General features: G+C 45.4%; 2 protein-coding genes across 2 annotated transcripts in view; one reads left to right on the top strand and one right to left on the bottom strand.

Annotated features, from left to right (window-relative positions):
• The window catches only part of LOC149364301 (uncharacterized), a 91,739-nt gene that overhangs the window by 48,718 nt on the left and 19,318 nt on the right, over positions 1-23,703 (top strand). The window lies entirely within an intron of this gene.
• On the bottom strand, positions 4,494-23,254 carry LOC149364302 (uncharacterized). The gene is made up of 14 exons (XM_089570071.1): positions 22,991-23,254; positions 19,461-19,569; positions 16,605-16,660; positions 15,156-15,248; positions 14,973-15,048; positions 12,564-12,625; positions 11,607-11,681; positions 11,124-11,214; positions 10,159-10,235; positions 8,854-8,928; positions 8,247-8,319; positions 6,577-6,665; positions 5,347-5,424; positions 4,494-4,664 (listed from the first exon to the last, which is right to left on the bottom strand). The coding sequence occupies exons 1-14, from the start codon at positions 23,168-23,170 to the stop codon at positions 4,536-4,538; spliced, it is 1,263 nt and encodes a 420-aa protein (XP_089426197.1). The 5' UTR covers positions 23,171-23,254; the 3' UTR covers positions 4,494-4,535.

The raw sequence follows: 23,703 nt of genomic DNA, 5'->3' as shown, positions 1-23,703 counted from the left end.
CAGCCCCGGGACAAGACAAAATTACTGTCGGACTTCTGGCCAACCTCGGCACGGAGGCTCTGCAGCAACTCACGGATTACATAAACGAATGTTGGCGTACCGGCACCATTCCACAAGCATGGAAAACAGCCAATGTACACTTTATTCCCAAACCCGGCAAGAAAATCAGCATTGAAAACCTGCGCCCCATATCCCTCACGTCGTGTGCAGGCAAACTCATGGAAAAGGCAGTCCACACCCGTCTCTCCAATTATCTTGAGGACAATGAGCTACTGCCACACACGATGTTTGGATTTCGGGCACACTTGTCCACCCATGATGTGCTTCTGCAAATCAAACGTGAAGTCATTGATCCCGCACGCACAAACAGTAACCGAGCGCTTCTAACACTTGACCTCAAGGGAGCGTTTGACAATGTCAAACACTCCACAATCCTCAACAACCTCCACAGCATGAACTGCGGACAGCGAGCCTACTCGTACATCTGCGATTTCCTTACGGACAGAACCGTCAACATCAGCACCGGCTCAAAACACACAACGCAAGTGAAGATGGGCACGAGAGGCACTCCGCAAGGGGCAGTACTATCCCCACTTCTCTTCAACATTGCACTCCTAAATCTCCCACCTCTTCTCAATCAGGTACAGGGCATACGCCACGCCCTGTACGCTGATGATATAACCATCTGGACAACCACGGGAAGTATGGGAATGATTGAAGAACAACTACAAACCGCGGCGACAACAGTTCAAAATTATGCCCGGGCGTGTGGACTAACGTGCTCACCCGAAAAATCCGAACTGATAGTCTTCCGTCAACGCAAGAATCAAGACACCATCAATATCCGCGTAGACAACTCACCCATCAAGGAAGTTCAGACCATGAAGATACTGGGTCTGTACATAAATAACAACGGCAACAACCTTCTTGCCCTCCAGAAACTACGGCTCGTGAGCGAGCAAGTCGCCAGGATGATCGCCAGGATAACGACGCGCAAATCGGGGATGCGAGAAGACGATACTCTGCGACTGGTGCAGGCTTTCGTTGTAAGCCGCGTCGTCTACGTAGCGCCCTACCTCCGCCTTAAGAAGCGTGACATCAAAAACCTCGACATCATAATCAGAACTGCCTACAAGAAGGCCCTGGGACTCCCTCTTGCGACATCGACGGACCGGCTCTTGCGACTGGGTGTGCACAACACGATCGATGAGCTGATAGAGGCACACCTTACGGCGCAGGTGGTACGGCTCTCCACAACTCGAACTGGCCGACAAGTCCTGAGTGATTTAAACATCAATTGCCCCCGACAGCTAGACACCAAAACCGACATCCCAGCCTCATGGAGAGGACAACTCAAGGCAGCTCCACTACCCAGGAATATGCACCCTGATTTTCACCAGTCAAGACGACAAGCACGAGCCGAAGCCATGAAAAGACACTACGGCGGGCGCGAGGGCGTGTTCTATGTCGATGCTGCGGGTCCCGAGCAGGGAATGACGGCCGTCGCGGTAGTGCACCAAAATACAACAGTCGACGGACTAGTACTGGCTAGCCAGGACATACTGGCTGCGGAAGAAGTGGCGATTGCTCTAGCTGCAACACACACTAGCTCAATATACATTCTCACAGATTCACAGACAGCGTATCGCAATTACCTCAGGGGCAGGGTCGCACCGCTAGCAGCTAAAATCCTGCAAGATAGCTACATCCGTGGCTACCAACCCACACACAAACACTTAATATGGGTACCAGGTCACCAGGGCATCCCAGGGAACGAGAGCGCACATGCCTCAGCCCGAGCATTTCTCCCCCGGGCACCCAGTGCGGATGCCGTGGAACCTCCTACCCCACTACTAACTTACAATGACATACTTCAGCACTTAAGATTATCCCGTCGGGTCTACCCTCCGCCGGCTAAGACACTAGATAAAGGGGAGGAACAACACCTCCGAAAGCTACAGACCAACACTTACAACAACCCACGAAGACTACATGCCATAGACCCGGAGTCATTTGACTCACAATGCAAATTCTGCGGGGAGAAGGCGGACCTGTACCATATGGTATGGGCCTGCCAACGAAATCAGGCGATCACTGTTAATAACCAGCCAACGCAGGAGGGGTGGGAGGCAGCTCTGTCCAGCTCGGACGGAAAGAGTCAAAAGCAACTCATCGAAAGAGCCCGGACAGCAGCCTACGCCAATGGGGTTCCGGACTGAGAGCTCCAACCACGGCTACAACCTCCTAAACCATTTCATTAAAATATTTTCACCACCACCGAGTCTCGGCTACAATGTTGGTAAATGCGATAAGCTAGGGGAGTAACCCACCCTTGCGTGACGTTACGGCAAGCCCCTCGCGAGTCGGTGATTATGTATTTGGAGGAGGTGTGAGAGGCTGCCAAAGCGATGGCAACCTCTTCTGCGTGAATTGCTGACTGGGCCTTGAAAGTACGGGCGTCTACTGTTTTACCCTCGTGGACAACCGCGGCCGTGTACCATCCCCTGGGGTCCGGGCCGGACGCGTCCGCGTAGAAGACTCCTGGTTTGCTCCGAAAATGGCGGTCCAAGGCTTCCGCCCGCGCCAGGCGCCTGCCATTATGATCCTCTTTGAACATATTGGTGGGGAGAGGCCGCACGTGGAGGGCGCGTCTCCAGTGTACGGGAAGGCGGCATCTCTCCTCTGTGAATTGAGTGTGCTGGATGTGAAGTCGGGCTAAAAGGCGGCGACCCGACCCTCTCTTTGTGAGACGAGTGTATTGGTTGTTGAGGTGGGCCTCCCGAAGCTCCCTAAGAGTGTTAACCATCCCCAGTGCCAAAAGGCGGCTGGTAGAGGTAGAGACCGGGAGGTCCAACGCTCGTTTCATGATTTTGCGGAGGATGACCTCGAGGGCATCCTCCTCCTGTTTCCGCAGGTGGAGATAGGGAGTCGAATGCAAGATTCGACTGGTCACGAATGCGTTCACCAGCCGCAGGGCGTCTTTGCATCGTAACCCACCGCGCTTGTTGGAAACCCGGCGGACCATGCGGCCCACCTGGTCCCCAACCTGCCGGAGCTTGGCGAGTGTTGTGTCGCAGCGTCGCTGGTTGTGTATGAAAAGTACGAGGACTCTGATTTCCTTGGATTCGCGAATGGGACCGCTTTGCAACGAGAGATTGATTTGGGTCGAGCATGTGCGCGAGGGACGCAAATGCACGAATTCCGATTTCTGCGGGGAGCATTGCAGACCACAGTCTCGAGCATAGCGATCGACTATGCTGGCGGCCGTTTGCAGGCTGGTCTCCATATCCCCCAGGCGCCCTTGCGCAGCCCAGATGGTGATGTCGTCGGCGTACAGCGCGTGCTGGACCCCTTCGACCGCACCCAGTAGGGCGGGTAGGCGCATCATGGCAATGTTGAATAGCAGAGGGGACAGCACCGCGCCTTGTGGAGTCCCCCTCGTGCCGAGCAGGAAAGGTCCGTGCTCTTCGTCCTGTATTCTGATGTAGGATAGTCTGTCCGGGAGAAATTGTTTAACATAATTGAAGGTATTGGTGCCGCAGTGAGTTTGACTCAAATGTGTGAGTATGATCTCGGCGGACGGAGAGATGTGAGGTCCACCTGTTTATATGGCTGACAACGGCCGCACTGCAGAAGGAGTGGGATAAGAGAAGGATCTATGGAGCATCTAGCGCACATCTAGCCAGCTGGGCACCTTCGGTGCGCTTCAAGTCTTTGGAAAGCAACAAACAGGGGAAAAACACAAATAGTGGAAAAGAATAATGGAGTGAAAAAAACAAGAACTAGACCCCAAGTAGGATGAGGTTAACTTTTTCATATCCTCACTTATTAGATCACTGCATATATAACGCTCGTTTTGTCATTATGTTATCAATTCAAGGTAATTTTACTCGTCCTTCTCAAGTACACCTGCAGCTTACTCGTATATATCCTAGGGGAACACTTCTGATAAAGGACAAATTTTCATAGCCCCTTCGAATTTGTCTAAAAGGGAGTTTTCTGTTGTTCTTCAAGACATTTACACAATTCACATGTGACCTGACATTCACTCGTAACGTTAGCAGTGAGGGGCTTTCATATTGGCTCACCAAAAACCGCAATGACGTTCGTAGACGAAGCAGGCGAAAGGGGCAGCACGGGTCACTTCACTTTCTGAGCTTGGTGACGCATTCGTGGGCGGAGCGTGGCGCTGGCCTGCATACTCTTTTTTTTTTTTCAAGCTCAGTCGAGTGTGTGAGTTGAGAAGTGGAGAGTCATTTTTAATCGCCGATATCTCTGTTGCTACCTAAGCATCACCGAAAACTTTTGCCGAAAGTTAGGTTTCAAAAGAAAAAAACAAATCAAGAAACAAGACAGAAGAGGAGCAGACAGGACAAGCGTAGGATTATAGGTGATTAAATCATCTATTTATTTCGCTTTTAATACTTAGGAATATTCATTCAGTGAGACTGCAGGCGTGTGCAGCGCAATGTAGTAAGGCGAAGCTGTGTCCGCCTTTTATCTTTTATTTCCGTTCTGGCTCACTTGCACATTTGTCAGTCTTCAGTTGTAGTATTCAACGGATGCTTCCCGAGAGTGCAGTAGCCGGACTTGCACACACCCACTATGTACATTTTCTGTTGTCTGGGTGACTGTACTTTCGTCCACCGAACATTGTATTCCAGCTGCAAGAAAAGAAGCATGGCATATCATCAACCGTGACATTTAAAACGAATATCCACTCATGCAAGAGTGTTTTCGGCACGTGTTTAACAACTGAGTTCCCAAGTGTCACGGACTACGCTGGCAGTAGCAGAGGTTGGTAAAATGGCAAAAAAAAGTGGCGACCGTACTTCCATGCACACCATTTCCCACAGCCTTGTTTACCACAGTGGCATCCATTATGGTAACGCCTCTCCATGCATTATGGGAACGCATTATGGTAACGCAGCCATTATGGTAACGCACCCATTATGGTAACGCCTCAAGTTGAAAGATTGAGCGCCGTTCCGGGGACGCGTTCAGACGGCCACACCGTCGAGCAGGAATGGACGAAGCGATAAAAATATACCGCCCTCAAGTTATACGTTTTTTGCGAGCGCTCGCGCCTCCTGGGCAGTTCAGTTCCCGATAGTGTACAATAGTGTCAAAAGCGGTCGCTTCGAAGACTATTGAAGTTCGGTTATTTAATAATGAATATTTGTGAGGGCTGACCTTGATTCTGAATGCTGCATTTACAGAAGGCATTTCGCAAAGAACACAAGCAATGGCGAGTAATGAGTCAACAGCAGTGAAGTTAGACAGTCCTCACATTCAACTGCTTTACGCTGTGTATATTATAACACAGGTTTGAAAGCAAGCACTTACCAAGCACCTAACACCATCTTTGCGCCTCTCAAAGTTTCCGTAAGCGCATTCAACTTGGCAGGAGGTCGCCACGATGAGCTGCAACATTGTATTTATTTTTTTTTATTGCAGTGCACATCAACAAAATGCGAAGATGATTTTAGCTCTTCCATTAAAGCCTGATACAACTCAAGAATGTAGCGGTTTCACTGTCAAAGAACCCCCTTCAAGCCAATGGCGTCGGCTGATTCTCATGAACCTGCTAGCGTGACATTGAAGGGAGCGGCGCCCCAATAGAGAGAGGGGTCTATCCCCGACCATAGAAGGAAGGGATTATCCTATTTCATCTACCACTCCCTGCTTTGTTGCAATAGCAGGGTCATGCGAATCGGCGACGCCACTGGCTGGAAGGGGACCCTTTGACGGGGAAAAGCCGCTGCGTTCTTGAATTGTATCCAACTATACCTGCAAACATGTCAATGCCTTTCGAGCCTCACTGTGTCGTCCAACTTCGACGCGAAGAATTTTGGAATTCATCCTCCCCTTGGTCCTGTGCATGTTCTCCATAGTCGCTCTCACGACAGCAGAAGAAACAAATGTTGAGTCTAAAATCGTGTCATTGCCAGTACCCCTCTCAAATTCTTTCTCCACCCACAAATCAAGTGAAAAGCAATCGTAATTAAGCAGCACTTTTTAGGCAGCGTAAGGCTCCAAGCTGTGCGGTCGACTAAATAGGACAAGGCTGACTTCACAACGTCCTCGCATCGTGACCAGGACAGCAACGCGGTTTTTTCTAAGATCGGCGACAATCAATGTGTCCTCTTATGCATACACAAGCGACCTTTCAAGCATCAAGTTGATTGATTGATTGATTGATTGATTGATTGATTGATTGATTGATTGATTGATTGATTGATTGATTGATTGATTGATTGATTGATTGATTGATTGATTGATTGATTGATTGATTGATTGATTGATTGATTGATTGATTGATTGATTGATTGATTGATTGATTGATTGATTGATTGATTGATTGAGTCGGTCGACCGACCGACTGACTGATTGACGGACTGATTTATTAATTTATTAACATCTGAACTACAAGCTGAGGTCGCTTGTTTTCAGCCAGACCGACACCCACAAGAAAAAAGATGTCTGCCCGAGTGATAGCAGAAGTTCGTACCGTCTGGTTGCCGCTAAAATTTTCTGCGACAGCCTTCGACAGCATTTTGCGAAGTACCTACCTACCTTACGAGGTATGACGGTCACGTAATTCGATGCTTTGCAGTTGAAAGAATGAGGGTTGACCGGTTCATGCGGCGGTGGACTATCGGGGACTGGAGGAAGAAATAAGTGACAGCGCAAAATTTATGTTAGATTTATTCTAAACAATGCAGTCTCTGGCAAAAAGGCATCTGCTCTCTCAAGCACAGAAAAACATGTGAAGGAAACATGTGAAATGAAGGTGTGCAGTTAGTGATGTGATAAAGCTATTTTCATTAAACTAGTGCCAGGCTTCATATGGCCGCACCATGCTGTGACCGAGCGATGCCGTCGCAAATAATTTTCTTGAGCCGCCGTTCGTTAATGAAAGAACATTGAAACCTAGGACGTGAAACTGGTACGCTAAGTAGTTGACTACCGCTTAAAATATTAACACTGCTTTTTTTGCAGCCGAAGTTGCTACGGGCGCTTTTTTGTGCATCGTGGTTTCAGGCCCGGATTTCGAGACACATTAAAGAAATTGCCCCGACACCATCCCTCACAAAACGGCTATTGAGAGAAGCGCGAATGAAGGCGGTGTACGTGAACACATGATCTTTCATCGAAGAAAAAATAAATTAAACTTTTGGCCACATCCAGACACGCCAGCACGAAGGTGGACGTCCCATTTGACATGAATGACAACCTAATCGGTGCGTCGCAGAGGTCGTTATCTCGTCCTCACTATTCAATCCAGTGATAGCGAAATCAAGAGGCACAGATATTGTGCACATATCGGCCGTATTGAATGGCAAGCACCGGCGTTGCACCAGCAGTTGGACCGGACCGTTTGAGGGCAGCATTTGCGGTGGTTCCTGCGACTGCGAATAAACGTCATCCTCCTAATAGATGGTGCATGCTCGAAGCGAACTCGGTCAAGCCTGGAGGCAGAATTCAAGAGCCCCTCGTTCGCTACCAGTTGGATTATGACGATCGTGACAAAGTTATTCGTGGAGCGTGTTCCTTCAGTATACAGGTTGTGTCTAAGCTGGCCTTCTCTTGGAATCCACTCCGTTACCCTCAAGGACCATGGCTTATCTTGCCTTCGCACGCACTGCGTGAGGCGCACGTGTCACATGACTTTCTCTCTCTCCCGTGTGTGCTGGAGCAGAGGCGAGCCACCGTAGCAAAGGCGGGACAGAGGTCACGAGGCACGCGCGTCATGTAGTGAAGCGTAGCTTATAAGCGTTGTTTCCCCGCGCCGAAGACGCGCACTTTTTGAAAAGGGCGCGTGGGGGGCGGAATTTACTTGACCACAGCTCTGAAGCTAATCTCGTTTTCGAAATTGTAGGAAGTGTTACGGGTGATATGGCTATTGCTGACGGTCGGCTGCAAATCTCCAGTTGCAACCAGACTCCTCACTAATAATTGAAAAGTTAACTACTATAAATTAATTAACCAGCTTAGTAGTTAATATGATTTATCTATTTTTTAATGTCCGCCTACACTGGTATCTGGGTGCAGAACCCATCTCTAAAGCTGAAAAAAACCTATTTTATAAAATTGTTGTTCCGTTTCCTTGAAACGCCCCGTATATGGCCGCGTGACCGAGAAAATGTCGCTAAGTGCACAAAGCGGACTTCGTGCTTTTTACTGAAAAAAGAAATCGATATCGGTTCGATGCTCGGCACACCGCTGGTTAATGTGACGCATACCTTTATCCAAGCACTCTTGGTCGACGCATTGGCCGACTTCGGTCACCCTCGCCCATCTGCCGGTCTTCTTCAGCTGAAGAATTAATTAACACAATTAAAAAAGGAATAAACGCTTAGATGGTAGAGTTCTTGCGCCAAACGAAAGAATGCATAAGCACAGGATCCTCCCTGCCTGTCGAAAATTTCGCAGCTCGCATAGATGCTTAAGAAGTTCTGTAGTGTACTTCTTTCGGAACCACGAAGCCTGCTTTCTGGGAACGGATCAGGTCGTTTTCTATTTTTTTCATCTCAAGAGATTATAAGCATGTTCAAGCCAGTTCTTCTTTCAATCCTCCTCTTGTACTTTCCTTCTCTCCTTTTCTGTGAGAGTGAGGGAGCATTCCCATTAGTTGGAAGGAAGTCACGCCACCAGACCGGAAGTGACGTCACTTCCCTCCAACTAATGGGAATGCTCCCGTCTGGTGAAGTCAGTTTGCTCAAGGCAATGGCCGAACGGGCTATTTGGTACATGCTGGTACACGGGAGCATCTTACACAGGCAAGTGTTGCTAGTAAGAAGAGGCATATACCTATACGCAATACCATGATGAGCTCTTTCAACCACTTACAGCGCAATAAGTGCCACGCTTGACACTTTTCATTTGATTTCCACAAAGCCGGCTGCATGACGTCTCGACTTTCTCCTGAAAAAGAGAAGACGTTGAACACAGCCATTACGTTAAACAGTCCTGAAAGGCGACTGTACCGGGTGGCCTTGGGACCACTTCCTAATGACTCAGCTTGCACGCGAGTGATGCGTTTGTTACACCCGCATATCCGCAGCAAAATGAAATAATGCTTGCTGCTAAGTTAGGAGGTAACTACACCGAGATGTTTTCAAGCGCTAAAAACCCAGTTCTGATCAGTGATGTGGCATAACACATGGTTCTGTTAACAAGTGAGCTCACTTCGAACTCGCTTAATCCGAATTTCCGGCCTATTCGAACTGCTGTGTTGGCCCTGTGAACGTAGTGCATTACAAAGGCTACCTTTCATTCAAACTCTGCATAAATCAAAGGAATTTCTGCCCCCATACAACTCGGATCTTGAGGCGACTGTATAGTAAAGAAGTCGGCAGTCACTGAAACCAATGAAAGCATGGGAAAATTGCGTCATTTCTTATTTCCGGGAGCTGAAAGATTTTCTGACCATTTTAGAGTAAAATACCGCAAAAGAGAGAGAGAGAGAGAGAACACTTAAGCGGCAACAGTTCTGCTGTGGCGTGTTAATTCTTTTTTTTTTTTCTGCCGTCGTTTACGAACACAATCAACTCATATGGTTCCTCGTTGCGTACTTAATTCATTCATGATCATTTCCTACTGAGGAAGCGGCTGGCTTATTAAAAAAAAAACTTCCTCATTACTTTTCTATTTGCATCTTTCTATTTTCAGCTCAACTTTGCAGGAAGAATTTCATATATTCGTTGCACCCATACATATGCATTCGTGTCGAGGTATTTCTGCTTATTGCTACCGGAGCGGCTTCAGAAGTCTCATGCTCATTAACGTATTATTTGCTGCACATAATTATGTGACTTCTCTTGTGGAAGACCGTGGATTGCTGTGGCGTTTCGAAGCGAGTGAAAGAAATAGCACAGGTGCACGAACAACCGTATACGTGAAGCCCTCCTGAGATACGAAGCACGTGGCATGCATATAACGCATGTCCGCGGGAGCAGTTTGTTTAGGAAACTGGAATAAAAACGCCTAGTGTATTTAGGGGAATCTCCGAAGGTGGTTTACGTTTCATTAAAGAAGTTATTACTCATTATCATTCACATTAGCTCGTTACCGTGGTTGTGCTCGGGTTAGTGCAACCGAGCATTTACTCCGTTATTGTGATAAAAAAGCTTCCATCGGAGTAAGCACACTCACCGTATAACTGACAGACGAAACGAAATGCGTGCACCTCTCTTCAGGAACGCTGACTACCATTACGGGAACAGTAGGAGCTGTAAACAGACAGGAGGACAGCGAATGACATTTTACTTCACCACGAAGGTTTTGGTTAAAGACCGCGAACATCACTGGCTTAGCTCCCTACGCGTAACTAGCGATCAGGAACTTTGAAGCTTCTTATTTCCTGCGTCAGTGCCGGAAAAGGAAAGCAAATGCCATGCCACTTTTAACTTGGCGCTGATATGGGGGCTGAAATAGCGCGGTACACAGTTTATCTCCAGGTGCTAAAGCTGCAATTGGGCCTTGAAAGACGCCGTATTCAGGGGCCTCAGATTAAAGGGATACTGATGACAAATTGAAATTGATCAGGTCCCGCCCGCGGTCTTGTACCATGGGACCTCTCGCTGTATACGTTTGTAACTTTGTTTGAATTCCTCAATAAACTTTCAACTTCAACTTCAAAAAAAATATATATCGATCGACCGATTCCCGCGTTCTAATGAAATAGATGTTACTTGCCCCCGAAACGGAGCTTTTATAAGCTATAAAAAGGATAAAAACTAAATACATGTGTCGCCACCACCGGGAATTTTCTCAAGGAAACTGCCGCGACGGCGAAACGGTCGTTGTGGATCCCTGAGGTCAGGTTGCGCCACCCAGACGGCTCACACGGCGATCACGGAGTCCCTTTCGGTCCTTACTTCACGTGATTGAATCGAGTGATAAAGAAACGTTTAAATTTAATTTTCTAAGCAAGAAATGGGTCCTTTGGTGCCGAACATCAACACAATCCTAGGGAGCCGTAGAATCGGTTTTTACTACGGACGATAATAGGACGAGCTGTCTTCACTGTCTCTTTATTTTCGACCATTTTGATCTGTTCGGAATTTTGTGGGGTGTTTCCGGACGTAATCACTTCAAGACGAAGGTGCTGCACTTACGAGTTATGATGCACACTCCGTTCTTGCAAATGCCGTCGGAGATAACCTCGGGCACGTGGGGAGGAACCTTAACCATGCGGTCATGATGAAGCTGCGAACAACGAAAAATGAGGCAGGGACTCACTGCGCTCCTGAACTTTCTTCGATGAAGCGTATGATAACGCGGGACGACAGCGACAATTTTTAAGCTTATTCTTATCCCGGAAATCTTCGGCTACACCATAAATGAACGTTTTTAAGGCTGTATTGCATTGTCAGTAGGATAAACAATGCATAATTGTGGACAAAGATTTGACTGTTCATCTAGATACCATTGGGCTTAGTGTTTCAACCAAGGCTCTCCAACTTAATTCCTCAAAAGCGAACAACCACGCTGCTGCCCTTTACTCTATCCTTGCAATTTTCTTGCTTCCTTGTTTTGTTTTGTTTTTGTTTTGTTCCCACATTTCATGGAAAGATCGAGTAAAAGAAGCACTTCATTACCAAGCAAGGCGTTCCGTTCGGTAGTCTTTCCGTTCTGTTGTTTTTGCAAAAATCCGTGCACCTAACTGCCACTACCTGCGTAACAAAGGGATACGGGCAGGAAAAAATGAACATTGACCTCAGTAAGAAGCGAGGAATGAGAGTTTTGACGCCGCACTATCAAACACATGTACGAAACCGCGTACACACACAAGCTAACAATTAACAAGGCGCCATATATTGCCATTGCTAACACTACGAGAGAGCGAAATAGTGATTCGCTGCTCTTCCGAACCTGGCTGAAAGCACATTCTTCGGGGAAGAGAACTGCAATCATCATCATCAACAACTAAAAAATAAGTGTCACGTCGCAGTCACAAAAAAGTTCAAAAACATCTCTTGTTTGAAAGCTCGAAATAAACTGTAACTAATAATTACAGGATTTCGCACCGACTTAGCCAGGGCGGATAATTGTATATTCACCTTTTCTTTTTGAAGTTTGGAAGTGTGAATCAGCGAACTTACTGTTTCGAAAGCAGTTAGTGATGGTTTAATTCACTACAAATTCTACGATTTACCATCTGACAAATAAAACATTCTCATTGGGTGCGAAAATAGAAAGGAAAATAATAAGAAGCCGCAGGTTCTGTGTTGGCTTGTCCTTTGCAACCGATACATGATCGCAATGGGGCTTTCTAATTTATGCCCCTATTGACTTTATATGTCTCAGCTAACATGTTTAGAGAGAAGTTAAAAGTCGCTACCGTGGCGGCGGCGAAAGCGCACAATAGTTTTATGCTTAATCTGCTGTATTTCTTTTAAAATTTCAAAGAAAGAGAAGAGGGTAAGAGAGGGTGAACCTTATAACTCCGGTCAAATAAATCATTTTGACGACGCCACAGCAGTATTGCGTTTAATCATACGGGGTCGTATTAATCGGGCATAGTGGTCTGCTCCCGCACCCTCAGTTCTACTTACTCGGCCGTTTCTCCTCACAGTTGCGTCTATGCACCCGTTGGGATGAGTCCATGGCGTAAAATCTGAAACCGCATATTTTCTCCTTTATTCGCTTGTCGTGCAGTCACATATACATAGGATGTACAAAACTTGCGCAGTAATCAAGACCCTGCTATTTCTCCGTAACCATAACCAGCAGACTACACAAAAAAAAAAAGGAAAGAGAGCATTCTGCACTTGAGCTCCGGCAAGTCTCTGCACACCCAAAAGCATGATCGGGTTCCTAAAGAAACTAAACTCGTCTTTTTTATTACGTAAGAATAAAACAAAAACTTCCAGTCTCCTCAATACTATTTTATCTATTTGTTTGTTTTTTGCGGGACGGTTACTCGTGCCATCTAAAGCTCAAAATAATGACCAAATAACACTACGATACCTTCATTCCTACTGGATGAGCGTGATCGTGTTGAGCAGAAATAGCAAAACCAAAGTCCGCCTTGTCTTTGTGCCCACCCATCTTCTTTTTTTTTTTTTTTGAGCTTGATGTGCATCAAGCGTGTATTCTGATCAATCTACTCATGTGATGGCTTTACTTTTGGAAATGGCAGTTAACGGGCCTTGTCATTGCAACATCTGGGCTCCCACGACAAAGCCAAGCAAGCAAGTTGCTTAGATGCCATATATGTACTCCTGAATAATTTCAAGCAAAGTTAGCACCCTGTTGCCGTCCAGTAACCCCGTCAAACGAATGGACAGCGAAGACAACCGCAAGCGCGCACTGTTGCTCTTGTTCACGTTGATCAAAACGCCTGGAGCATATCTTCGAACGCAAGGCGTTTTCGTGATTGACGCCGCCTCACGAGTGGTCTCATTGGCTATGTCCATGTTGGCGCAGGGGTCGCTAAGGGTTCCAGCTGCACCTGTTAATCGCGCTGCTGTACGAGATCAGCCACTGCGCGGGCACCCTCCAGTCATGGACCCGGCTTACCGAGGTGGCAACTACAGGGTGCGTGAGGCTCGTGCTAGGGAAGAGATGCGTTAAATTGAAAGCTTGGACTCATAATATAATTATAAAAATTATAACCCACCTGTATTCTGGGCTTATCCTGCTGTATTCTTTACTGCTCCCTTGCGAAAATTTTGTACAAGTACGTATTGGTTTGGCTTTGGTTTTAGGGGTTTAACTTCCCTAAGCGACTCAGACTATGAGGGACGCCTTAGTGGAGGGCTCCGGAAATTTCGACCACCTGGAGTTCTTTCACGTGCCCTGGCATCGCACAGTAGATAGGCCTCTATCATTTCGCCTCCATCGAAATGCTACCGCCGCGGCCGGGATCGAACCCACGTCTTTCGAGTCAGCAGCCGAGGACCGTAACTACTGCGCCACCGCGGCGGCACAAGTACGTGTTGGTCGAATGTATTCCTCTATTCACTTGATAGGTCTTCTATAAATCTGATAGGGGTTTGAATCAGTCTGAGAGACAGCAACTTACGCAATTTGAAACAAGAGTATAACTAATTTATTTGACCTTAGCAATTATGTCGGTCTTCAGTGTATGGTTTGTGGAACGTCACAGGCAAACCTATTCAGTTTTAGAAGACGCATAAAGTATTATCTAGCCGCCGAGGTGGATCAGAGGGTTTCGCGTTCGGCTGCTGATCCCAAGGCCGCGAGACCGAATTGAAGCGAAGTGAAAAATTCACCGTTTTCTTCGCTATCTCGGGGAACGTCAAAGAACAACAGGGGCCTAAATTAATCCGGAGCCTTCGACAACAGCATCCTTTCATAGTGCACCCCCCCCCCCCCCCCCTCCCCTTATGTGTCGCTTCAGGAGATTGCAACACAGCATGACGGCACGATCAGTCTGCGAGGGATAGAGAGTCCAGCGCCATGACGCGGTCCATTCGAACCGCAGCGTTCACAAGGCTCCTAATTAGCTCCCAATGCTGGGCGACGCAGCAGGACTCGGGCAGGTTCAGCAAACCCCACCTCTATGCCCTGTCTCAAAGGTCATGGCTCATATGTAGCTATCGCCCGCCCTCGCATCTACTGAGATATGGAGCTAGAATACTCGCTACCGTTATCAGCAGCAAGAAGGTAATTTTCCTTTATCTAAAACACCACGGTCATATAGCCCACATACTGACATCGTGTTGCGCAGCGTCTAGCGGAGATCATGGTTGTGCAATTTGACAGCTATAGTTAGAACACCATGAGCTATAGCGAGGTGCAGCCGCCAGAGCTTCACTGTTTTGCACGACTGTTCATTTTGTACGATTAATTGCGCAAGTAGGGAATATCATTAAAAATATTTCCTTCATATTCGATTTTTTTCTATCACTAATCTTATCCGATTCGATTCTGAGAAAGGGCTGTTCCGACATTGTATAGCTATGGCAGCAACGCGTGGTGATTTCGTGTACACATACCTGCGGTGACACAGGATCCATTGCGACATACTCCGGTTCTGTTGATGTAGTCGCCATTTTTGCTTCCCATGTCGAGCTATAGGCACCAGAACGTAAAAAAAAAATCGAAAACATGGTCTTATGTAACATTATAAATGTGCTTCAGTTAATACCGACACGCGTCACAGCAATCAGAACACTCACTGCGCACAGCCTTCCGTCATTCAGCCCCGTCTCGTTCCAGGTTCCATTGTTCCCCTCGATACAGCTGGCCTTGCACCCAAGCGCCACTTCAAGCTGCATGACAGAGCCATCACACAACACGCCGACACCTTCGCAAGATTTTTGTACAGGTCACCTTGAAACTCGTTGGAATCAAGGCTTATTCACTTGATGTGGTATGTTTGAGCCATGGAAGGCTGCGACGTATGCATTATTGTCACACGGAAGCATGTCCAGCATTCTTGGTCAAAAATTTTGAATATTGAAAAACTGTAAGGTACTCTATAGATATATGGAAGATAGTGGTTGATTTCTCCATCGCTCGCATCGAGCAGTTAAGACTGCCATAGAAAACCAATGGGGAACGCTTTTGACGATAGCAAAAAACTTCACCCCTGACGGCGGGAGATCTATGGATGTGTTGATTGTTATAGCGAAATCTTACAACATATGAAAAAAAATTACACTCATAAACTCTTTCCCGTTCAAAAATGCTTTCGTCCAGAATTGCTCGGTATGGCAACGACTGAAAGGTTCCGCTGCATGCTCATCTCGGACTTTCGCAGCGAAGATACCTCATGTGATTATTATAGACTTGAGGGTGAATCCGCTTTTGAACAGAAAGCATCTGCTGCATCAGATCCTCCATCAGAGGCATGAGCAGCATCAGATTCTAATAAATTATTAGAGACATAGGTAGTGTGATGTTGCCTCCCTTCTCCCTCTTCCCCTTTCCGCCAAGACACCTTTTCGTTGAGTGCCTACATAACTTCCCATTGGCCAATGACAGAGGAGCAAATCGGGGGAAGGTTTATATACGCGTCAGATTCTATTAATCTGACCTTATCAGTTAATACGGCGCACCATTTGGGCCTACACATAAGCACAGCACCGCATATAAAAGTGTACTTTCGTTACTTTTGTTCTACATCGAATTTGCATTAATATGAGTGGTTATTCGTATATTCTGCTACTTCAAGCGCATTCCGCTGTCGGATATCGCTTCTTTTTTTTTTTTCCTTGCTGCAGCCTCACTTAGAAAAAAAATGTACGTGAATGAACGCAAATGCATCTCTTTCATTAATCCGTGAACTCTGTGCACCAGGGCTACATAAATAACAGTACCATCCCAGCCCCCAGCCCGAAAATAGCAAATGAGAAAATAGATGAAAATAGGAATCAACAAAGCGTAGCAGTGAAGTAGTTTTCCTTTGCGGTTTTCGCTGCTCAATGGGTGCGACAGTACGTATAATACACAACGGCGGAGTAAGCTCAGCCTCATTCTGCCAAGCCAAGATATACGCATGCGGGGAACATTGGTTCTGCGGCGTCCACTTGTCGACTTCTAAGATATTCTTAGGCAAACTTAATTTTTTTAGCCACCAAATAATTTGTATCATCTAATAAAATTAAAAAAAGCACATCTCTTACCTTGCTGTTTATCAACGTCGTATTCACTTTGCAGTGATATGCAAAAGGATCATACGCTGAAAAGATAATGGCAAATGCTCTAATCAGTACGCACTCCGCGACATCCCATGCATATCACGAACTACTCTGCCAAAAACTGACAGTAGTTCCTAGAGTTTTTCTTGTTTTTTCTTCGTAGGTTACTCTTTTATACGACAAACAACACAACATATTTTCTTTTTTTCATTTTCGTTTTGTCTCGGAGCCAGGGGTGATTTTCATCAAAGCTACGGCACTTGGGAGGCTAGTAGGAGCCGTCAAACTGAGTAAGCGCTTGAAGTGTTTGAGTTTACTTTATTTCTATCACGCATGTACAATCACACAATTATACGAGGTGCGAGAAACATATACGAGGAACAACTGCGTACAAAGCTATGGTAAGGAAAGAGAGAAAAAAAGCAGTTTTTGTGACTTGACAGGCCCCATATTCCATAAAAAATAAACATAAACAGCGGCAGCAAGGAAACAGAAATGTCACCAACAGAATATTATTTAGTGGCAGAAAAGAAAACAAAAAGAAAAAAGACTAACTAAAATTTGTAATACGGCTTGAAAAATGAAACACTCAGAAACGTCAAACACTGTTGCATGAAGCGATCTTACTGACCAACTGTTTTATTTGTATTACACGCAAACCCTCTGCAGTGAGCTGCAATTTATTTAGTGTTAGTGAGAGACCAAAACGAATAATCTGCATGCCGTAATTTGTGTGAGGCCTCGGTATGAACCAAATTTCTGGATACCCAGTGCGGCGAGACGGACTTGTTTTCTCTTAATTGTGATATTTCTGGCAGTGCTGTGTTCCTTTTATGTATTTCTGATTTGAGAGAAGCTCGTACACATTGATCAAATTAACTTGAATTATTTGACTGCAATTTCCCGTAGGCATTTTTTTTACCTGCTTTTGGAGAGCTCTTTTTGTGTTTGTTTTTCCCAGACTAAACAGCAATAACGCAGCTGCGAATCGAAAAGTGTATTATAACTATACAGTAAGCGCATTAGGTGTGATGGTAGCAAATGTTGACATCTTCTCAGTATGCCTAAAGCCCGAGAAAGTTTAGTGCGCAGTTAATCATTTTGGGTGGAAAAAACAGCGAGAAAGGGACGGAAGACAAAGAAGAAGGAAACCACACGGACGAGCGTGTGGTTTCCTTCATCTTTGTCTTCCGTCCCTTTCGCGCTGTTTTTCCACCCAAAATGAACGTATACCAACTCGCCCAACTTTCCATTCTACTGCAGTTAATCAGTAGGGTGGTCCCATAGCACAAACTCATGGAAGAAAATTCCAGGTGATATAACAGCGGAAGAGAATTCCATTACGGAGTCAGTTGTATGCAGGACAGTGAAGTTATTACAGGAGGTTAATTCCGGACGGAAAAGAACAGCTCTAGGTGTAGTATAATTGATTAATAATGTACTTTCAAGTGATCATGAATATAATTTACTGAGTGTGTGGTTTGCTACTTTCACGAAATCGTCTGCATGAGTTCCGCGGACTCCGGATGCCTACAATTATGAGCGGTACAAGGGAGCGGTAAAACCCTCAACTCTCCTCTAAAACCCACCCCAGTGCATCAAATAATGTTTTTCAACCACCATCAGTTCCCGTAAACAAAGAATTGGCTTTATAATCAATGTTTAAATGTCATTAATGTAGACATTTCTTCGGGAATTTTATCTCTTGGCAAGGACGTGCAGGCCAAGTATAAGGGACTGCGATGGATTTCTTAAGAACCAGAGCAATTTCGTTAAAACATTAAGTTGGGCTAGTTAGTAACGGCTTGAAGGAATCATATTCTTAGCGGTAAGAAACAGACCAAGAGACACACACACAGGACTAGCGGGTGTCCTGTGTGTGTGTCTCTTGGTGTTGTGTCTGTTTCTTACCGCTAAGAATATGATTCCTTCGGAGCAATTTCTTCTTAAGAACCACGAAGGTGGTTCTCAAGAGAATAATGAGCCAAAAATAACGCATGCAATGTCCCGCAAAAAGTCGAGGGCTAATAGTGGGCTATTGTTTATTATAAAAAGACAACCAAGGAAACCCGAATTGTGGAACTTCCCTACTTTTGAATGACCCGATTTCTCCCTGAATTACAACTGAAAAAAAAAAATAGGATCAGATTTTTGCCCCTGAATTTTGAAAACAAAATAAAACCCGAGAACGAAAGGGCCCATATGCTCTATGTAAGAGCCCTCGCGAGTAAGATCCCAATACAACTAGCTATGTAGGGAAGTAATATCTTGCACATATCAGCATTAGATGTAATAGGATCCCTTGAGGCACCGACGAAACTCCACACCACACACCCAGTCTTTCGCGTCAAGGACGGATCCATAGAATCCATGCGCAGTCAAGACGCGCGATTTCCATTGCCGATGGAAGACAGTTCAACAGGTTCATTCGATTCCGTCGTTCTCGAAAACACTCATTCCTTTCTTTTTTTTTCTCTCTCTCTCTTTCTCTGCGTCTTTCCTTCTCAGAATGCATTGCGCATGCCTTAGTAATCCGAAGTTCGACGAAGACTCGTCTGACGATCAAAATCATGAAATTCGCCAAAAGGAAAAAAAATGGGCTAAAGTAAATGACTTTTCGGGTACCCATGCATTTTTCTTCCTTTTGACGAGTGTTCGATTTTACAGTCACTGCATGCCTCAGGAAGCGCTCATATTCTTCCACTGTGAGCGTGCCTTTTGGCAACGAATTTTATCACAGCGCCCATAAAGTTCGCGTGCAACATTAAGGGGAAAAAATTCAAGAACATCCTTAGCAAGACTAAAACCGCCAGCGTCAAACAAAATGAAGCATTCACTCACGAGGCCGCTTCGTAGTCGGTATGGTGTATGTAATTCTATTCTTTTTGTCACATTTTCCATTGTAGCAGACTCCAGCGACTATCTTTTGTCCAAAATCCTTCTTCCAAGCCTGTTAGCACAGATGCAAACGTTATTAGTTTTACACAACTTCATTTCCTTAGCGTTTTAATCCCTTTGTTTACTGGTTTACTGGGGTTTAACGTCCCAAAGTGACTCAGGCTATGAGGGACGCCGTAGTGAAGGGCTCCGGAAGCTTCGACCACCTGGGGTTCTTTAACATGCACTGATATCGCGCAGTACACGGGCGCCTCTAGAATTTCGCCTCTATCGAAATTCGACCGCCGCTCCCGGGATCGAACCCGCGTCTTTCGGGTCAGCAGCCGAGCGCCATAACCACTGAGCAACTGCGACGGCCTTTAATCCTTAGGGCCATAGATGGACACTAAATAGAGAGACATATAATCACTACTATTTAATTCACTTTGGTGTCATCAGGAATGGGGCTTTGGTGTTATTATGGAAGCTCCAAATTTCATACGCTGATACGGCCACGTACGTAGCTCTACATTTCTGATCAAATGATCACAAAAACGTTACAATAAGACCGTATTTTAGAATAAGAATAAACGTTGGCTCGTATTTCCTAACAGCTAGGCGTTTCTAATATTAATGTCCAAGTATTGCCCATGAATGCAGAAACGATTCAGTAAAACTGCACTTTAAAAAGATGAAAAAGCAAAGGTTGTTAATTTTTTTTAACATTACTTTAATAATTATGCATATTTATTTGAATCTATGCACTACTGAACGCAAAGTACAGATGATTAAGGAGACGTCAAGAATAGCAATAAAGATAAATTTAAAGGACATGATCATAAAGTCGAAGTTTTAAGCTATGAATAAACGCTTCTTATACTAACTTACAACAAATTACCTCGGCCATTTTCGCCGATGATTCCACAAGAATAAAAGTCTCAAATGTGTTGTCAAGCGACCGACACTAATGGGTCACTTTTTTTCTATCAAGACGTGAGCTTGCTCTCGAATTACGGAGGGTAATGTGATTGAAATTAGTAACTCCCATTTTGTTAGTGCGCATTAAAAACAAGCATTTCAATCTGCTTGCTACAGTATACTAACTTGAAATGTTTTAAGGTCAAAATGTGTAATAATTTCTGTGAAGCTGTCGGTTTTTATTGTGTCGTTTTAACTGTGCAACCATGGTAGCTTCGCTCTTTCAGTGACATGAAGCTTTCAAGGAAAAAAACAACTCACCCTTTAAAACTCATTGGATTGCTGTGTCGAGCTTCAGGTTTACGAAACGGGTATGACACAAAGCTATAGCACAACCGAACACGCACAATCTGAACGCATTTTCCTCCTTAATTCAGTGAAACTGGCTAAGCAGTGACGAGTCCTAGAACGTTTCTTTGGGCAAAGTGCCAACATCGATGCACTTAGAAGCACCTTTGAACCTGGCCGTGAGACTTACTCTGTGAATTCTCTCTTGGTAGTCATGATCGAGTCAAAATCATGCAGTTCCGGCCTGGACCATTATCAATGCCGTTCTTAAAGGGACACTTAAGACAGCTCCGTCCAATACTGATATAGTGATTGGCTGGCTCTGTCTGGCTGCATTGACGCATGCCCGACAGCAAAATACGTGTTCATTGCTGAGAAAACTGGATTTAGAAATCTTCCCGCCTCGCACATTCAACCTCGTGACCTCTTTACCGAAAAGGATTGGTTGCCATCGTATTGAAGTGAATGGTGATATAGCATTACCTCTGTGATAAGCGTAGACAGTCAGTGTCGACACATGCGTTTCACTTGCGAAATAGGCCATTGATTGAGACACCTGTATTTCGTTTTCGTTTCTTTTTGCCTTTTCTAGCTTGCAACATCTCCGTCTTCGGGGAAAGTCGCTTATTTTCGGACAAAGCTTGGACATTTGCGCGTGAGCGGCGAGAACTTGATTACTTTTTGTATTTTGTAAATAGTGTACAAAGCTCTCCGCTCTCCTTTGTTGCTATCGCTCCCCTCTGTACTTCTCCCGGCTATCCTCTCTCTTTCCCTTTCACCTCCGCCGGCTGCAGCTCGGGTGCTTAAGATATTCAGTAGCAAATTGCCGCGGCCGGCAACATTCTTTTCCTTCACTTTTTTCTTTCTTTTTTTCTTTTAATAAACCGCTACCACCAACTATTTGCGATCAGAACGCGATGTTCGATCGATACGGGCCAATGTCCTCAGCGTCTCTTAAAAGAGAAATGCTTCATCTCTGTTGTCTGGTTTCTTCTGAGCTGTCTTTTTACCCTGCCCTGCTTCCGATCCTTCTATGCATGTCAGTATTATGCTGTGTTTCGATCCCTTACAAAAATGGTCTATAGATAGTCTATAGTCTTCTTATAGACTCTATTGTCTTGCTATAATGTTTCTTCGTGTATAATCGCAGTCTATAGACTGTCCATAGACAAACGTCAACTAAAAGTGTATGGCCATAAATCTATAGATTGTCTATAGACTGTATACGGCATTTGTATTGCCCATAGACTGTTCTCTAAGATTTGTCTATAGAGAGTCTATAGACTTTATAGACAGAAGTCTATGGACATTCTATGACTGCCTAAAATATTTTTTAAGGTTCTGGCTCTAACAAATTGAAGAAATGCCGGCATGTTGCTGCCAGGGTCTTTACACTGCATCTGTGCACCGGAGACAAATTTATGCCACTGACTTTCATCCGCAAACAGCCCAGCATTTTCATACCTGCCAATCGAAGTATGTTGGCAGTGTTAACTGCGAAACTATGCCGGTCGGTAGACCAGAAGAGCACAGCGCGCCTTAGGGTAGTTTTTCATCACTGGTTTGGTGGCAGGCTGGTTCATGACAGGCACATAGACAAGATTTTTTGGGGGGAGGTACCTGAATGTTTAAGTTACTCCTTGTAGAGGAAGGGGGTAGTGTCCATGGGTCCGCTTTGATAAGGTTCTGGTTCATAACCAGAGGAATGTTGCCGGCTAGCCTGACGCAATGAATAATAGCTGCTAGCATTTCGTAATTTCTGTGTTGTGAATACTACACGTTTCTGTTGTTGTTTTTTTACTCTCAAATCGACCTCCGTAGGTGTGAGCAAAAAAACAGGTGGGGTACTAGTGATGTCGTACAAACGAGTGCGCACCTACGCATTCAAAAATAAATAAAGCAAGCGCCCAATAACCGCATGCATAAAAAAATAAAAAAAATAAACGTCAACCAAATTTGCACTCGCCGTAAATGCGTTCTCGTTCGCGGCTTCCCGCTGTGTACAGAACGCTCCAGAACCACCCGCAATCTCTGCACAAGCAGTCTAAAATTAATTAATCTGCCGATATTATGCCGAGTCATATTATTATCTTTATTTTACGTTTATTCCATTTCTTGTGCGCCCAAGCACCTTCGACTACGCTTTGCCTAAAGAAATGAGGGCGCCTGAAAGGTCGATGATCAGTTGCAAAAATTCTTTTTGTACGTCTATTCTGTTCGTTTCTTACCACGCAAGGTGTTCCATCGTTCATCATGCCATTTCTCCTCTCAGAAGTGCCGTTTGGTCGCGTTGTTGGCATGGTCGCATACATAGGAGTGCCTGCCGTGGTGTTCGCATTTTCGCTGTCTGTTTCCACGAGTTCTGATGTATTTGCCTCGTTGTAGCTTCGCTGCGAAACGACATCCATGTCGTCGTAGTCGTCATCATCGTATTCTTCATATTCGTATAAATCTGACGGGTCTTCTCCTTCGCACGCACATCTCGTTGCCACCGTCACCTTTGTAGCAAAAAAAAAAAAAAAGTGCACAAGAACGGGACGGGATGACGTGCGTGCACTTATCCTGAGCACGACGTGACCTGTCTCCTTCGCTGTGAGGTGAATTTAAGCAAAATAAACACTGAAAATCTTGAAACGCAGAACTAGGTGTCCACGAACAGTTTTCTGCCGCATTCTGAGAGGAGATAGTTGTTCCTGACTACTGCTCGACGTCGACTACATACATGCACCCATTATACAAGAACATACATCTGTAAATACATGGCTGAGCGCTAGTGAGCTGTTTGCGCAAATTTCTGCAGATCCTGGCCAGTTTATCTACAAGAAAACAATGATCGCTGCTTTGCTGTGTGTCATGATTGATTTTCTGTTTATCTCCGACTTGTACGTCGGCATTAAATGGTGCGGCAGTCGATCTCCTGCTTTAAAAAAAAAAAAAAAAC

The sequence above is a fragment of the Amblyomma mixtum genome, chromosome 2 (assembly GCF_055824585.1).
Source record: "Amblyomma mixtum isolate Tamu chromosome 2, ASM5582458v1, whole genome shotgun sequence".
Lineage (NCBI taxonomy): Eukaryota > Metazoa > Arthropoda > Arachnida > Ixodida > Ixodidae > Amblyomma > Amblyomma mixtum.
Note: the sequence above shows the minus strand (reverse complement) of the source record. Positions and strands in the feature narration are given on the sequence as shown.

Coding starts and splice junctions, on each gene's coding strand:
- LOC149364302 (XM_089570071.1), bottom strand. CDS start 23,170: ATGGATGTCGTTTCGCAGCGAAGCTACAACGAGGCAAATACATCAGAA. Junction 11,682..12,563: donor CTGTGAGGAGAAACGGCCGA/GTAAGTAGAACT, acceptor TTTGTTACGCAG/GTAGTGGCAGTTAGGTGCAC. Junction 4,665..5,346: donor AAGATGGTGTTAGGTGCTTG/GTAAGTGCTTGC, acceptor CTTTTCTTGCAG/CTGGAATACAATGTTCGGTG.